The sequence below is a fragment of the Lates calcarifer genome, linkage group LG15, assembly GCF_001640805.2.
Source record: "Lates calcarifer isolate ASB-BC8 linkage group LG15, TLL_Latcal_v3, whole genome shotgun sequence".
Classification (NCBI taxonomy): Eukaryota; Metazoa; Chordata; class Actinopteri; family Centropomidae; genus Lates; species Lates calcarifer.
This window is the reverse complement of record NC_066847.1, coordinates 24,122,709-24,140,768: the sequence shown is the minus strand read 5'-3', so window position 1 is coordinate 24,140,768 and position 18,060 is coordinate 24,122,709. Positions and strand designations below refer to the sequence as shown.

Genomic DNA, 18,060 nt, shown 5'->3' with positions numbered 1-18,060 from the left:
TCTGAATTGATACTGGTGCACTGGAACGTATCGTAGTGCATTATGTTGGAGCATTTATATCAGCACACTGTTAGACAAATTGAGCATGCAACTTCATTTGATTGAGTGTACACAAGCAAATGAACCTGGCCACCCCCTGGAGTTATATACTGTAGCTGGCCTCTGAAGGTTGTAAACACACGTGTGACAACATATGAAAATGTTTTTGTGACGTCAGCACATGTAAACACTTCTCCCGCCAAACTAAAAAAAATACAGATGTGAAAAAGGGGGCTCTGGTGTGAATCGGACAGTCCTCTGCCTTACTTCCCTGTCGCTGCAGTAGTCCCAGTACAGTAATGTTTTTATAGCTGCTGCTTACAATGACAGCTACCTCATTAAAGCTGTCGTTGCTACTGTGGTGACTCTGTTCTATTCTCTGATGTGGCACTCAGCTCTGCGCCACTCCATTTGGATATACTATATTCTGATGAGTGCAGAGAAGCTGCGAAAGGCTGTTGTTGTTTCCTTGATGCGAATGGAGTTGTGCAATGCCCTTAGCGTGGTGTCAGCTGTACCGTGGCCTCTGTGGTTTACAGCCAGAGGCAATAGTTTTCTACTCTGAGTGGGAGAGAGAAAGAAAATAGCTGAGAGCATGGGGGGTGGGGGTGGGGGTAATAGAGTAGGAGGGAGAAGCTCTGAAGAGTGTTTATGCAAGTGAAAATGTTTTAAGCAGTTCTAGTGACAGATGTTTCAGTACTGTTTTAATAACAGGTTCTAGTTTGGACTCATTATTCTTGGATGTGAAAGATTAAAGTTGGGTTTAAAGCGAGGTCATTTCTGGTCACACTGAGAGAACATCTCTGCCAAGAGGTTTGTTTGGAACCAAGTCTCTTTAACAGAATACGTATGTGTGGTGATGGCCATGTTGTCACACTTATGTTTGAAACGTTTTATTATACAGTAACTGTATAAACTAAAGGCAGATGTGTAGGGAAAATGTGTCTGCAGTTTTCTCGGGCATTAGTGCTACGGCTGTCTATTCAGGTATATTTTTAACACCAAGTAACATTTCAATACATGCTGAAGCCTTCTCTACCTAATGTTCTGCCAGTCCTGGCTCAAAAATGCTCAATGTATCGGCGCCTTAAATGTTACATTTATCACTAGTGAATATTGGAGTCAGAGTAAGGGAGAGAGAGAGAATAATGCCAGGACTGGTGTTGTGTTGCTTTTGTTAATAGCATCTTCCTTGTAGCCAACATTTTGGACACAACTTTGCCAAGAACAAATTGGATTATGTGATTAGAGGAAATTATGTGAAATGGCAGAACACACAGTAAGCAGCAGTGAATCAAACCAAGTAAAATGTTTGAGTCAAGGTAATAACCAAAATGTTCTAACTCTAACTCAAGACAGTTTATTGATATACAGTACAACTGTTGTATAACATTTTTATTCTGACCTCCACCTCCTTTGTGCAATTAATAAAAACAAAATTTGGTGTTTTCCAGACTACACACTGCCTCTTTTGTTTGTTTGTTGTGGCCTTTAACTCTTTTGTTTGTTTTTTTTTGCCCCCCGTTTTTCAGTGTAACACATTACACACTCACAACCAGCTTAACATTAAAATGTAATATAAAATCAGGACAGAGCTGCAGTTTGAAAAGGAGTTTTTTTTAAAAAAAAAAACAGTTAATACCAAATCATGTCTTTTTGCATTTTTTTAGTTGGTTGTAGCCTGTTGTTGGCATGTGTGTGTCTGTCTACAAAAATAGGTACATTTATTTCTTGTATAGTGTCTTAAAGAGACTATACATTGGATGTTGCACAGTAAAGGGTTGTATAGAACTAGCATTTGGCTTTTATCTTTCATATATCATATGGCAAAGCGGTGCCATCCTAAGTCGCACCGCTGTTGCTTGGTAACAGATGTCAGCTTAGCTTCAGAGTGTTGGGCATTTCATCATATTGCTGATTTTGGTGTCATTTCTTAGCACAGAATGAGTGAAAAGATGGAACAGAGGAGTGGTGAGCAGAATGTGGCCGAGGGTTATGAGACAGATTTGAGCAGAGTTGAATGAGGCCAGTGGGTGAAGTTATTACAGCATGACAGAGCAGATATATTCTGCCAAGTCATGATTCCCGCCTCGCTCCGGCTGTCTGGAATGTGGCTCATATCAAATCCTCCTAATTCATTAAAGCTGCTGCGCAGTCACTGGTTGGTCAGAGTTGACAAACATGTAAACCAGTGGATGTGTTATTTGATTCCCCCTTGATAGCTCTGTTATCTGTCATCATACTCTTCTGTAAATCACACCACCTGTCACGTCTTTGCCTTCGTCTCCCTCTATGCTTCTTTATTTTATTCTTTTTTTCTTTTCATTCCTTCTTTTCCACCTTTGCACTGCCTTTTTGCTGCATTGTGGAGGAATAAGGAGATGCTCATGAAATTGGACTGAATGTAGAGTATGGTATCTAGGGAAATAAATAACACATACATGCATGTAGATACAGTTTAATCTTAGTACGTGTGCAGGACAAATCTGTGCCCATACACATCTGTGCCATTATACCTCATATGCGTGTATAAGTTTTACAGACGGTTAATTGCAAAATTTGTTGGGGTTGGTGATGGTCAGGAAGAAACTTTCTTTTGGCTGTTCAACAATCTGAGTTACTTGGTTACTTGACACTTCCAGTCATGCTGTGGTACAGTGGCCATGACTTAATCCATGACAATAGGACACTGGATTGTGAACGATTCACTGCAGCACAATGTTATTTACACAAATTTATTAAAGTCAAATCTTGTTCTTTTTCCCTCTTTTTTTCAGATATTTCCAGAATATCATACTACGCTGGTGAGTACAAGTTTTAATTACAGGCAATTGCTGTTAAATTACCTGTCATCTAACTGCTAGTGCAACCTATACCTATTGTTACTGCGGTGTATACAAAATCAATTAAGGTTTCCCTTGCACCCTTATATAATAAAGCTTTTTTAGGGGGTCAGAACTTGGTGCCCAAATTTTGTACGAAAAGAAATAATGTTGAAGTATCCATTCAGTTTCATTTTACATGATAAATTAAAGGTTCCTCCTTTTTAATTTTTCACACAACATGATGCTCTTTGGTCTTAGTCTTGACTTCAACTTATAGAGGGCTGGTGTTACTGTGTTATGGTATGGATGGAGGTAGTGCGGAGTAATTTCAGAGGTATAGATGAGACATTCTATGGCCCTTAGCTCCAGTCTCTCTCCATGGCTGTTGCTAGGTAACTGTTGATCCTATGTCTTTGAGCAGGGTGTTATATATTTGGAGCTGGGAACTTGTCATTTCTGAGAAGGACCAAAACATAATTTACATATCTTAACCTTAGCCTTGGCAACTCTCCACTGAGGGATGTGTCTCCAAAGTTGAGGTTAAGACTGAGGTTAACTGAAACTTATAATGAGATTATGTCTCTGACTTTGCAAGAAAGTTACAGCAGCAAGGCACCCAGTATACAGAGTGGTCAGATCTGTGGCCTTTAACAACCTTGGGAAAACTCTCTTTCAGCACTGCTGATAAGGATCGCAAGTTCATTTTCAGTGGAAAGCATACTGAACATAACATTCAGCCTCTGTAAGTCTGTTAGAACTGAATTATGTCATGCAACAATTTTAAATGGTGATATGACTCAAAACACAAAAGAAGACATCTGGAGTCATGGCTTGCAACTGGGCCGAAGAATCTGAAATCTAGTAAATCAGATTACATTACTGACTAGAAAAAGAGAAAATCACAGTATCAATTTCTTCAGTTTTTAAAAAACAAAAGGCTATAATCATTTTGTCTTTAAATGTCGATCGTTTCATATTGCTCATTCTTGACGCCTGCATAGAACTGGCTGTTGGTGTATTGGTGCTGAGCGCAATTTATGGCACAGATATTTTCATTCATCATTGTTCCTTGTGTTCATATCGTGTACTCAAGCATTTGATTAAACATGCTTCATGTTGAGACTATTGTCCCAAGAACAAGAACCACATCAGGAATTTCAGAATATTATTGAAAATCCACGTCAACAAACGTTAACAAATTATTTAACCCAAACTGCAAAGTTTTTTTGTTTTTTTTTTTTACCTAAACCTGACAAAACTCTATCACATCATACAATGATTAATTTTTCTGCAGTGATTTTAAACAATTTTGGAAGGTTCAGACAGAAATACTGACATGCTTATATGGGAATCAGAGAAAGCTCTTAGTGTTCATGGACATATTTCATTGTTTAATTTCCAGGACTTGTTGTTCTTGTTTGAAGCAAAATCTAAAATATAGATCTACGTCAGTCTCTATCACAAAATAATCAACAGCATGGTTGTTTTAGTGTTTTGCAGCTTGAGGCCTAGCTGTAAAGTGCTCATGACCATCTTGTGCTCTGGCACGTCAAGGGAATTGAATGTCAGAGTGCTTTACTGCCAATGAAGAACTGGCATGCTGCAGGAGCAGGTGAAATATGTGTGGAGAGGAGAGGAGTGAGGACAGAGGGCAGCAGAGACCTGTCGTGGTGTGTGGAAGCAGACAGACAGACAGGCAGACAGGCAGACAGACAGACAAGGGGAGTGGATAATGAATAGAAACAGAGGGAATGTGTTGTACGGGTCAAAGAGTGGAATGTATGTTTTCAGTGGCTAAGCTCTGATCCTAGTTAAACCGTTTGTGTGCGTGCGCTGGGTTTGTGCGTTCATATGAGTGTCTGTTTATTAAAGTTGGAGTGTTGATTGAAGAGTGTCGTCCCATTAGCATATTTTTACGTACTGTCCAATCAGTTTGCCTTCTTTTCACTTCATCAAGTCTCAATTACGATATTTCAATCTGTCTTTTGCTGCTCTCTTTCCTTTTCTGCCCTACGCACACACACGCACACACACACACACACACACAAACACTAACGTCCCCCCTCCCTCCCTGCTTCTGCCTGTTAGTGAGCGGAGCAGCTTTTTTCGCAGCGTGGTCACAGCAGCCTATACCGAAAACACAGCAGAGGAAAAACACTTGGCTCACACATACACTCACTGACTTTGAGTATCTCGCACACTCACTCCCACCTCAGCTGACACACACACACAGTTTCTCACACACACACACATACATGCACAGTCACCTACCTGCTTACCTGCATGCACATGCACTCTAGTACACACATTCTCTCACTCACAGTCTAATTTTGACCGCTCAAGGATTGCGCTGGACGTACTGTGTGTATGTGTGTGTGTGTGTGTGTTTGGCTGCCGCAGCGTGTGTGTGTGTGTGTGTGTGTTTGAGGTTGGAAATTATGTTGTGATCTAGTTGCTCTTCCGCTGCTGGAGAGGAAAGCCTTTAGAAACCGGACTGGGCGACATACAGCTGACTGACTTTGAAACAGATTTACTGCATCAGGTTTTTTTTCCTCCAAGCCACTCCTGCAACATCATTTTCTCTTCATAATCTTTTTCCCATCCTGCCTGGCTATTTTTGCATCAGAGCTTTTTTTTCTTCTTGCCTTTTGTTTTTGCTCCACCTCTCCCTTCGGTCACTTTATGTCTCTCTCTGACATCAGACACCTGCTCTGACCTGGTTAACTCCTGCAGGCTCAGAGCATTGTGGGAAAGCTTTGGAGGATGTGAAGCTCCACGTCTCCCTGGGGTTTCTCCACTCTCTCTCATCCTCCTACTCTCTTTATTTCATCTTTTCCCTTTCTAATTTACATTTTCCTTTCACTTCTTTCTTTCTTGATCGTTCTGTTCTTTCTCAATTCATTCCTTAGTCTTTCTCCGTCTCCTCTCTACATCCGTCTGTCTCTGTCTTCGCTCTCCTTTTTCCCCCCTGCGTCGGTCACTTTCATACCTCTACCTCTCCCTCATTATGCTCCATTTCTCTACACCCGTCTTTGCCCTACATTTTCATCTCTTCCTTCACTGATGCCAGTTTCCTCTTTTTTCTCATACCTCTTGCCATCTCCTTTGGACAACATTGTGGATTTATAGAACAAAACTACTACCCTTCTTGGAAAATGGTACTTTGATGTAATTACATGGAGTCTTACTTTGCCAGCAAGGACTGTCAGTGTTATTTTGTAACACACGACTTGAGATTTATGGCTGCGGGGAAGCCACCTTCTTTGAATTTCACATCAAGGATTGATTAATCGGATCAGCAGCTCCGCACTGAAGACCTGAATCTCATATTTTGTGGGTATTTATTGGATCGTAGGGTGGCCTGATGGGTAGAGAAATCTTCCCCTAACAGCGGAAGCCAGGCTTGAATGTCTGTTTTGTGAAGCTTACATCCTGCTGAAGTGTCCTTGAGCAACTTACTGAATCCTCTCCACCCACAAGGGCTCAATCACCCTGCAGTGAAGGAGAAAAAAAAAGGCCTGCCTTACAGGGATCATTACATATCACATTGCACAATGGTTAAGGTATGTTGCTGGGTTAAAGGTCATGACATAGATTGGACAGATTGATTACTAAAACCTGGCCCCAAGCCACTTCCTCAAGTCATGAAGTACCATGATGTTTCAGCAAGATGTAGAGGAGCGAGTCGCAGTCTTGTGATCAGTAGCTTTGGTTCCTGCACCAGATACTATACTGTTTTTAGTGTCTTTCAGTTGTTTTAGTCTAGGCAAAGAGCAAAAAACCTGACCTTAAGATCACCTCTGATTTGGATCATTTCAGCCTGCTGGACCGCTGTGAGAAGCTGAGTCAGACCTTTATCTCTGTGTTATTTAAAGGTGGAAACATTTGGAGCATCTCTATCAGCTGGACTTGGACCCTGATGATAGATGTTGAGCGCAGTGGCTGCTAGAGCGTAGACAGTCACGGACTGGTATTCTCTGTACCTCCTGTGGGGTTATTTGCTGTGTCACCACATTTTACAGCACAAAGGATATTTGACATCCTCTGTTTCCTCTTACTGGACTCTCTGCTTTACTGGAGTTACTTACAACCCTGGGACACTGGCTTTGATTGATTTTTTTTTTTTTTTCCTTTTGCATTTCCTGAGGCCGTCTAGTCAGGTGGCTAAAAGTCGTACAATGGATGATATGACCCCTGTAACCAATGACAGCCCAGGTATCAGCACAGCAAGTCTCACATTCTAACTTCTTTGGGAAATTTTTTGGATATCACCGTTCGCTCCACAATTTTCCATAGTTGCAACAAGCCTGATCAGGAGCCAGTCTTGGTCCTTGGCTCTATGCAGTTTTCAGGGCCTGGCAGTTTTGTCTGGGCCCTGTGGCCAGACCTGGAACTGCTCCCCCTACAGAACAAATGGAGAACAGCGGCTGCATCCCACTCTGCTGGAGCAAGGGGGCTTGCATCTATGCACAGCACCCCCTACCAAGTATGTACTAAATACTATGTCAGTACAAACATGCCATGTAGAAACTAAATGCAAAGTTCTTTTACTAACTCTTTTATCATTCACAACTACACAGTAATAGACCCTAACCTTCTCTATTGTGGTATATCTCATGTGTTTGTTTTTTTTTGTCATCATCATGTTTCCATCATGTTTGGAAACATCATCATCATCAGTTGGTTGGATTTAGTTTACCTGAGCTAATCTGTTTACCTCATCACTCTGGGCTTTGGGAGAAGTTTCAATACATGATGCACCACAAAATTCTTTGTTTCTGTCCTATCTGTCATTACTTATGAGAGACGAGGTCCAGTTACAGACAAAACATATATTGCTCATAACCAGCTATTACTTTTGAGGTCCTCGAGGCCACCAGAGAATGAAAAAAGCCCACAGTCACTGTAAAGTTTTGCATAATCATGCTAAACTTTGTTTTGCAACATGACAAGTTATGAATTAGACTCATGTTTACAGTAATTGATCAGATGTCATAGAGCATCATACTGAACTGAACTTTTTTTTCTTTATCTGAAAAAGCATCACTTTGTTTGCCAGGGTTACAGTTATACTGAGCTTTATGTAGGTTGGTGAATAAGAGTGTGTCGGGAGATGGTGGTTATAAGTCGGTTATAAGAAGCTTTGATGTTAATAGAACGGCTCCGATCACACATACAGACACACACACACACACGCACATTTAGTGTCACGAATGTAGATGCAAAACCAGTGTTTAGACTTCAAGCTTTTTCTTCTGAGTCCCCTGATATAGATAATGCGCATCCTTGGCAGAAAACAGAAGAGAGAGAGAGAGAGAGAGAGAGAAAGTGTGGGGGAGGGGGGGCAGAGGAAATTGTTTGAGGATGAGAGAAAGATGAGAGGGAGGAAGGAAAAGAGGTGGTTCAATACGACAGGAGGATCAAATGGAGATGTGAAGGCAGGAACTAAAAGGTCTGTGAGCATGTGAGATGAGCGACAGTAGGAGATTAAGAGAGGGGGATGAAGAAAAGAGTTGCAAATGAAGAGAGGGATGCAGAAAGAAGGAGAGTACAGGAGATTTGGGATGAGAGGAAAAGATGCAAGCTTTGGAAAGAAAGACATGAAGGGAGAGATAAATGTGAGAAACGTCAGAAAGGAATGGGAAAGGGATGGTTAAAAAAAAATGGAGAGGCCTAGGCTCCCCCAGGATTGTGCAAACCCCAGTAACCCAGATACCAGTTAGACGAGGAGATAAACCATCGTTCTGCTTCTGCTATGGGACAGAGCTCAACTCCAGCCTTCTGTGGTTTAACAGGCTGAACGTCAGTTAGTGGAGCCCCACTGAGAGAGAGGGGGTGGTGGGCCTGGCAGCCGCCTGCTCCCCTCCTGGCTGCCTGCATGGCCTAGTTGATTTGATTCCTCTCCTTGTGAGGCTGTGAGGGCATGCATGTGGGGATTTAGTGCAGTTATGTTGAGTAGAAATTGGTGCAGTGAGAAATGGTTTCATTTGTCCCGTATTGTGTGGTGCACCTATATTTAAAACAGTAATTAATGTACCTTTAGAGCCATTTATTAAAAGTGTCCTAAATCTTATTTGCAAGGTATACAGTTGGGACTGAAGGACAGCTTCTGTAATATAATGTGGTTATGGTTTATGTGTGTTTGTAGTTTGTTTCAGTGGAATAATGCACAAGAATGCATTGCTGTTGAGCAGCCAATGTCAAAGATTTAGGTGTCAGAGCTTTCCATGCTGGATATTATCAAAAAACTAAAGAGAGCTTGATGGCAGAAATTTTGGATTTACACGACAGAAAAAAAAAGAGCTTTATGTCTATTGCTTTATCCAAACCCATACATAATCATTCACGCATTTTGGCATTAAACAGATAAAAATTACATTCCTATCAGCGTCAGATACAATTAAGCAAAACAACATACTTTCACTACCTAAAGTATCAGTCTTTCATCACTGGTGTTTTCTTGTCACTCACAGTTACATTAGATTCCATGACAAACAGGTTGGTAGCTTTTGTGATTTTTGGGTCATATTAACTTAAAGTTTATGAGAGTTATGAGCTTTTTTGAAAACTGCTACCGAGAAACAGATAAACACATTTACTGCATTTCCTAGTTATGTGTGATATAACAGTATTTACAGCATAAAGTAGCTGTATGAGAACAGTTAAATGTAGGTATGCCTGCCTCTCTAATAGGATTTCTTTAAGCTGTGTGTAGTATTCAGGTTAAGGTTACGTGTTTGTGATTTTTGCGTCACTATTGTGTTTTGTGTCGGCGAATGCAGTGGTGTGTTACAAATAACTAATCTGACTATTGAGTGAGCAGCAGCAGATGGCTGACTGTGGTTTGTGATTCTACAGCTCCTCTGGCGAAACTGGTTCTATTTAAAAACGAGTTGCAGTCAAAATAATGTCCCCAATACATTTTTTAACGTGCCCCTCTGAGAGGAGGCATGAAAGCTGGAGCGAGAGCTGTTAAAACAACTGGAGATATGTTTGGCATCTGCATCACAACTTATCTATATTCTGGACAGATTTTTCCTCATAGCGTGTGTTGATAAATTAACCACAAATTGTACTGCAAAACTGGTGCACTGCATTTGTTTTTTAGGCATTGTTTAGTATGTGTGGTTGATTTTTCAGTTACACTTCTTACAAGAAACACCAAAACACCGTCATGTCGTAACTCTGATATCCACCGAACACAAAACCTGGCATCTGCTGCCACACAGCAGGAGCACCTGGGACAGTAGGACATCATGCTGTAAGAACAGAACAGCACAGTGTTTGGCCATAATGAGAAACCTATGCTAATGTCCTTGGAATACTTCACTCAAATAAAATGCTGCTCTGCAACATATTGTATCAGAATACTAGATTAATCAAAGAATAGATTTTTCTTTGCATGGTGGTTAGAAAAAAAACTCATCCTGGCCCAGAAGCTTAGGCATTTAAGGAACAGTGTCATCAAATAATGTATTGCACCTTTACAGCAAATACGGTGCCAACAGCAATACTGAAATGATCCATAGTTCAAACCTCCTTCCCTTTTAAATGCGGCACTGATCTTCTCCAAGGTTGTTTCACCACTAAAACAAATGCGTAGTGTAATGTGAGGTGTACTTCAGAAGATTTGGGGAATTTGAAGCATTCCCAGCAAATACACAGAGCCAGGCTTGTCCTTTCAGTTTGGAGAGCTTGAAATCTCAGCAGCTATTAAAGTAACAGAGGGTTAACTATAAATGATCTACACTGCAAAACTAACCTCTCTAATTTGTGTATTTTGAGCAAAGAGCCAGTATAATATTACAAGTTGTGCATTTAATGCATTCATCATGGTGATAGGTTTCATCAGATAGACAGAGAGCCAGTAGTTATTGTTATAATGAGATGATACAGTGATGGAAATACACTCGGTGGAATTACTCTTTAGGGATTGTAACAAGCCACCTAATAATCCAGCAGTATCATAGCCAAAGTAGCATCATTTTAATTGGATGATGACAGTAATTCTCTAAGAAGGACATTTGTAATTTGATCTACACTAATCTGCTGTATTAAAGCTGTGAGTGAAGGTCTGTTGGGTCTGTGTCCATGTGACCATTATACACTGACCACTATTCATCAAGTCTACATAATGACTTTTACACAAAACATGAAAACAGGTCAATTTAACAAGGGTCTTCCTAAGATCCAGAATTTTAAGCCTAAAAGCAGACATGAATCTCTATTGGAGATTACAGAGAAAGCTAAAAACTGACTGATTCACAGAGCAGTAAAACAGTACTGACAAAAAGGTTAGTGTGGATAATATGAATGAGATGAGGAGCGAGAGGCTTTCATGTCACAACAATAATGGAAATAGAGACTAAAAAAGAGCGCAATGCCTCACAATGTGTGTCAGACTTGTGCACACACCCACAGTTTTCTATACACCCGCTATTGATACAGCAAGTTCTTACAGGAGCATGCTGACTAAAGTTGCAAGATACATAATGTCCTCTTTTAAACTCCTGTTGCAGTCACTGTGCGTACACACACGTGGGCATGTACAGTATTTCACTTGCTGTCTTTGAAGAGGCAACTGGAGGTCAAGCTGTTAAAACTGCTGAACCAACTGTTCCTGGCTCAGTCTCCATATTTCTGTTTCTGTGTTTCTGTCTTCCTTTTTATCCCAGTATGAAGTGTTCTGACCATGACCCGAGCACAGCACAGAAAAATGCTGAATATAGTGATGTGATGTTAAAAGTAGTGATTCTTTTTTTTTTGTTCTTTTTTTTTGCTTGCAACAGCACAGTATTGAAACAACCGGGCTTGTCAGGAGCAGTAACCGAAAACACAGTTTGGCAGTTGTGTATCTAGTCTCACATGTATGGTCTCCATATATGGTCGATTAAATAAGTCATTCATTAGAAATGATCACATCAGCATTCAATAACCTTGTAGATGATGATGAAGCAGATTGCAATTTTTCTAAAGTGTTTTGTTGTAGATAATATTCACAATACTGGAAATGAGCCTTGAAATCACTCTCTCAGATTCAGTTTACTTTAGTAACCTCATGACAGCCAGGATTCATAGTCAGCTGAAACCAGTCACTGGAGTGATGATGACTCAACAAGACCTGCTGGGATATCCAGGAAGTCACAGTATGACACACAGGAAACTGCAGAGTATGTGTCTCACACAAGGATAAGATGTGTGAGGATGAACCTACAGTAGAAAGAGGATAAAAAGATGAAAGAGAGGCAGAGACAAAAAGGAGTAATCTGTGGCAGGATGGTTCGGCCCTGTTGTTGCTTAATTCTGCTGTGCATTTATTTAGCACCGCAGCAGTTTTATTGAAAAACATGTTTCTTATAAAACAACTTGTGATTTTGTAGGTTCATCTCATCAATACAAATTTGCCAAAAAAATTTTTACCTTGTATTTGGGCTACTTCCCAATTATAGTGTTTAGTTACTCAGAGTATAAGCATTTGAAGCTAGTACAGACTTGTGAGATCCACATTAAATACTGTTTACTCGTCAATGTCATTATTCCATCACATTTCAGTCGCAGCACCACAGCAATCCCTTTCTCATCTCTTACATACAGTAAATACTATTTTAGGTTTGGGAAACAGGGAGCACTGGAGTCGGCTGATACACCGACTGGAGAAATTGGAATCCGTATCGAGGGAGAGAAAGTCAGATCTGTGCATCGTTATCTGGAAAGGCTTCTGTAACATGAGCCCGAGCCATTCCCGGTCACCTCCAATATGTCCAGAACAATTTAGTAGTCTTTCCACAGCAGACCCTGGTGTGTCTAGCCAGATTTTACAAACCACCAGATTGCAGACTGTAGCCCAGCAGGCATGCAGGCAGGGTAGGGTAAATGTGCCACAGAAAGACTTGAGTATGGCTTTTTCCATGTTGGCTACTTCGCTTTTCACTGCAGATAGAACTGAATGATCAGACCACGGACTGACTGGTTGGCTGGCTGGAGTCTGACTTGGCTTGACAAGACCGACTACCTGGGTGATTTAGCAGTTGGCCTGCCAATCTGACCTCAGTGTTTTCCCACTGTCTGAGGATTTATTTATTGAAACTCTCCTGATTTATGTCGAACTGTGAGTCCATTAGGGTCCTTCTAAAAAGACCTTGCATCAGTGTTTTGCTGCTTTGTATTGACTTTCTACTGACTGACCCCTCCTCATCACACGTGCTCACACACAAGCTCGCTCATTAGCGTGCAGTATATGCAAGTGTGCATGTTTCGCTGCTCTTGTACGACAGTTATTTGTTGTCTGAGTGTTGCTGTGTTGTCACAGTTTTATTGTTTCCTCTCCAACCGGATTTGTTCTGCATGAGTTGATTATTAATGCAACCTGTTTTGTGTCATGACAAATGTGTAAAGTGCAGCATGACTGACAGGCTGGTGGTGACTGAGTCTGTTCGAGTGGGTGTTTTGATTTTTTTTTTTTTTTAACATGCCCTAATCACATTTTTTAAAACTGTCATCTTTTCTGTGTAATGTCACAAGCTACTAGTCAACTATGAAGTCATGTTTTGACCTCTGTCTTCTCTGTTTCTCTCTTAGAATATGACGGCCAGTTAGCCCCAGCAGGAGCATTTGAGTCAGGCATGGCGTCGTCTTCCTACTTGGAGCCCAACCTCAATCACTCTGCAGCAGGTGGTTGTGGGGTTAAATCCCGGTCTGGGATGCCTGGCGGTCCTGGTGTTGGCACCAGCAGCTCAGCCGGAGGCCTCGAGCGGCCCCCAGGCTCCATGGACCGGGTTCTCAAGATCTTCCATTACTTTGAGACAAATAGTGAACCATGTACCTGGGCTAGTAATATCAGGCATGGAGATGCTACAGATGTCAGGGTAAGGCGCACAAACATCTCTTACCTTCCTGTCCCTCTACTGTCATTACTTCTACATTTTTTCATTAATTTACTGTTGTTTCAACAGGGTGTCATCCAGAAGATAGCAGAGATTCACAAATTGCGCTGTGTGTCCTCTCTGGGCCTCCGTCTCACTCATCTGCACTCCGATGCTCTCCATTGGTTACACCCTGATTTGGGCGTGTGTCATGTCAGGGAGAAATATGAGAAGCAGCACCCCCAGGAGGAGTGGAGGTAGAACTACAAGAAGATTTAATGTTTTACGCTCAACGTCTGCTTCCACTTTCCATCCCTTCCTCTTTTTCTCTTTTTTCCCCAGTAAGAGTACAACAGAGTAATGTCTATGTGTGAATAGACCTGTTCAGATAAGTGAACAGGTCTGGATGTTGAAGTCCTTCAAGGGCTATCAGTATACACCTAAGTTTAATGATGCCTCTGTCTGTAGTTTAGGTAGCAGTGGATTGATGCTTCTCTGTTATCAAGATTGCACCCCCCCCTTCTTCTCCTTAAATGTTGTGCTTGTATCAAAGAGCAGGCAAAGTAACATAACATACTTTGGTCTCAGGAGGACAAGAGGCAGACTGTTATAATAAACATGTCATCTTTACAAATGCCCTGTTGAACTACACAGAAGCTGCATTTGTTTAAGCCACAAAACTGCCAACCAACAGTGTTTTATTGAGCCTTTCTTACAAGTTTCAGCTTCATAATATATGGTCCCATTGAAACTACTTTATACTTTCAATAAAGCAAAGACCAAGACCTGAAAGGCATAGTATACAAGCTATAAAAAATATCACAACCACATATTTAATATTGATATTCCCCCTTTACCCATGACCCTTGTCTCGATTTTCTTGAGATTTACAAGTCCTCATGTAATGTGTTTCCTCATTCATCCATAGTTGGGAATACTGAGGATGGTATGGTGTTTACCTTAATTTATTTGGTCAAAGTAACTTCATTGCACAAACTGCTGGTACTTTTTGTTGCCTATTATTAAATTATAATAAGTTAAGGATCATAGTCTACACTTATTATACATCTGGTGTTCTATAGGGAAAAACATTCATTGGTTCTCTGTGATGTTCATGATTTGGAAGCAGCTCTGTCTGTTTTCAACATACAGTCAAACTGTGCTGGCACTTAGACATACTCAAATGATATTGTTAACAGCTCTTTTTACATTTAAGTCCAATGTCCTGCTGTTGATGTGTGTCAACCAAAGTCATTAAAAATGAAATGAATTCAACATGAACCAGTTGTTCACGTTGCTAACATGCAGCAGAGCAGCTCTGCCAGTTGTTGCAGCTTTGCCTCGGAGGACGGCAGAGCTGCGAGCCCACAGGAGCTTCTGCCGCTGCCAAGCTATTGTTAGAACAGCAGCAGTAGCCCAGGGGATGGACTGACTCTATCTCACTCCTCTCTCACTCCCTCGCGTGCTCTCTTCCATTCTGTCTCGTGTGCTTTCACTTTGATCTCTCTCTCATCTTTCACATCTGTTTTCTCTCTTATCCAGTTCTCTCTTTTCTCTCCAATATGCATCATTTTCTATCTTTCTCACGCTCTTTTTGGTTCATTCATTATTGAATAGGAATGTTTTATTCATTTTGTCCTCAACCTTGATTTCCTTTGTTATCTAACTACAGGCCTGTAGCATCACAGCAGTTTGGAGCTCGCTACTCTCCTGACCCATTTCTTTGAAATGTAGTCACTGCAATATGTCAGTCATAAAATAATATGTGACTATAAAGAATGATGGGCCATCTGGATATTTCTGTGACACAGCTAACTGGCAAGTGTAACAGCAGGAATCTCATTACAGTTTTTGGTTTTACAAGGTTATCACATTCAGTTAGTTTGCTGTCAGCAAAATCTGAAACCACATCCCTCTGTGTCACCAGACACTAACATAGTGAGAAGAACTTTAAGACTGGGTTTCAGGCCCCTATGTCGGCAGCTAGCCACACTGCTGAAGACACACAATCTTCCACATCCATGGATGCTCTTCTGTCACTGTCACTTTAACCTTTCTGTGAAGGTGGAGCAAGAGACATTTTGCTCAATACGGTCAATATGGCAGTTTTGTGTTTGGTACAGCTGCGTCATCACGCAAAAAAACCCCACCATGTAATGACATACTGTGTACTCTATGTCAGATATTTCTGCATTATCTCTGAAAGAGATGTGGGATTTATCTGATCAGGAAGAATGACTGTAAATGCTATTAGACACCACAGACATTTACATTGGGTTTGATCTTCACATTGTTCAAACCAACACATTCAGTGTTTTTAACAAACAAAAGATCTATTTTTCACAATTGAGATTGTCCTGCATTTAATTTCTTCTATACCCCCAAACTGGGCCCAGAGGGAGGGCTTTAATAAGTACTGAGGTCTGTGAATGCGTCAGCTGTATGTATGAGTAAGCACGCTCCTTCTGTCTTTATGACTCAGACAGGCACTGAATTTGGATGCTACAGGTTATTTTATAATGTATGCTTGTGTGTGTGTGTGTGTGTGTGTGTGTGTGTAAGTAAGTAAGTGTAAGTGAGTATGGTTATTTATCCAAACTGTCTCTGTCACTTTTAGGTATGAGTTACGGATGCGGTACCTTCCCAAAGGTTATCTCAGCCATTTCTCTGAAGACAAACCTTCTCTTAACTACCTCTATCACCAGGTGAGACAACACGGCAGGGTTTCAGAAAGGTGTCCTCCTTGTGACATACTACATACTTAACAGTTTAATTTTCTTAAATTTGTTCTGTCATACATGATCTGCTCTGTCACGTCTTCCATCAGTTTTACCTTTATCAAGACAGCCATACATTTACATGGATAAATGAAAAAGATACCTAACTGATACACTTCACTCTGCTCTTACATGAGATTACTGTAAAAGACTACAGATTTTACATTTAACTGCCACACTGTTTTTCCAGGTCAAGAGTGATTACATGCAACATATAGCTGATCAGGTGGATCAAGATGTTGCTTTGAAATTGGGCTGTTTGGAAATTAGGTAAGACAGACACACACACACTTTTTTATGCCACAATAATGACAAAAGTCAGAATGACAAACAGAATTAATATATATTGAATTACCATTTACTTTGAGTTTATCAGATTTTCTCTGGTTATTATGCAGGAGGTTCTTTAGAGAGATGCCTGGCAACGCCCTGGATAAGAAATCCAACTATGAACTACTAGAGTAAGATTGATTTAATGTAATGTATTTTAACAAACCGTGCAAAGGTAAAGTTCAGCTACTCAAAGATGAATGTTGTGATGCTGTTTGCCTTTTTAGGAAAGACGTTGGTTTGAGAAGGTTCTTCCCCAAAAGCCTGCTGGACTCTCTTAAGGTGAGGTTAAACCACTTTTAATGAAGAAGCAGCCAGGGTCTCCCATTTAAGCTCCATTGCCTGATAACATAAGTGACAGTGGCAGACATTTCTTTGGGAATCCTAGTCCTGCCTAGTCAGCTGAATGAGTTAATGGCTGTTTGACTGAGTGACCAGCTGACTGGCAGAGAGGCTAACTTAATGACTGAGTGGCTGTCTGGCTAAATGTCTGATTATCTGATTGTGTGGAATTAAGTTAAACCTCCTGTTGTCACTCACACTGTCACTTGTCTTTTGTGCATTTCTTGGCTCTGAACCAACTTTCTCCCAGAAAGACTTAACCCATGGCAATGTTTTTTCTTCCCTCTCCTCCACTCTCTGTCAGGCAAAGACTCTTCGTAAGCAGATCCAGCAGACCTTTAAGCAGTTTGCTAACCTCAACGATGAGCAGAGCATCCACAAATTCTTCGAGATAGTCTCTCCCATCTACCGCTTCGACAAGGAGTGCTTCAAATGTGCTTTAGGGGTACGGCAGCGCTTACTATATCAAGATAATTTTGCATGTAAAGATGAATAGAGAAAAGTTCATTCATGGATTTTCAGTACCTGAAAATGTATTCAAAGTCACGGGGGTAGGAGGTTGGAGCCTGTTTAGCATTCACAGGGTAGAAAACATGCAGAGTGGAGTTTCATCTTTAATTTAAATGACTTGCCAGAACCATACAAAGAGAGGTTAGCAATTGCAGTTTTTCTATTCCTTCCACAGTCACATTATATGTGGTTTTTATTATACTATTCTCTACAGTACTCTGTTGTCACTGTCATTTACAGAATTCAAACAATCCTCTGTCCTGTAGGGAATTTAGTGTCATGTAGTGAAAACAGATGAGAATATTGAAATAGTTTTATACAATTGTTGCCAGAACTGTGTTTAGTTAAAAAAGCGGATGATATAATGAAATATGA

General features: G+C 40.8%; 1 protein-coding gene across 9 annotated transcripts in view; it reads left to right on the top strand.

Moving 5' to 3' along the window:
- Positions 1-18,060, top strand: part of LOC108889485 (focal adhesion kinase 1) — a 59,814-nt gene that overhangs the window by 5,273 nt on the left and 36,481 nt on the right. For 2 of the 9 annotated variants that reach the window (XM_051075912.1, XM_051075909.1), the window contains exons 2-9: positions 2,817-2,843; positions 13,443-13,729; positions 13,817-13,983; positions 16,344-16,431; positions 16,694-16,773; positions 16,902-16,964; positions 17,061-17,115; positions 17,480-17,620. In XM_051075912.1, coding sequence (XP_050931869.1) covers positions 13,487-13,729; positions 13,817-13,983; positions 16,344-16,431; positions 16,694-16,773; positions 16,902-16,964; positions 17,061-17,115; positions 17,480-17,620 — 837 coding nt within the window. In that variant the 5' untranslated portion in view covers positions 2,817-2,843; positions 13,443-13,486. Of the gene's footprint in view, positions 1-2,816; positions 2,844-5,546; positions 7,351-13,442; positions 13,730-13,816; positions 13,984-16,343; positions 16,432-16,693; positions 16,774-16,901; positions 16,965-17,060; positions 17,116-17,479; positions 17,621-18,060 lie in introns of those variants that run through there. The other 7 variants (XM_051075910.1, XM_018685957.2, XM_018686020.2 and 4 more) reach the window with 5 other exon arrangements.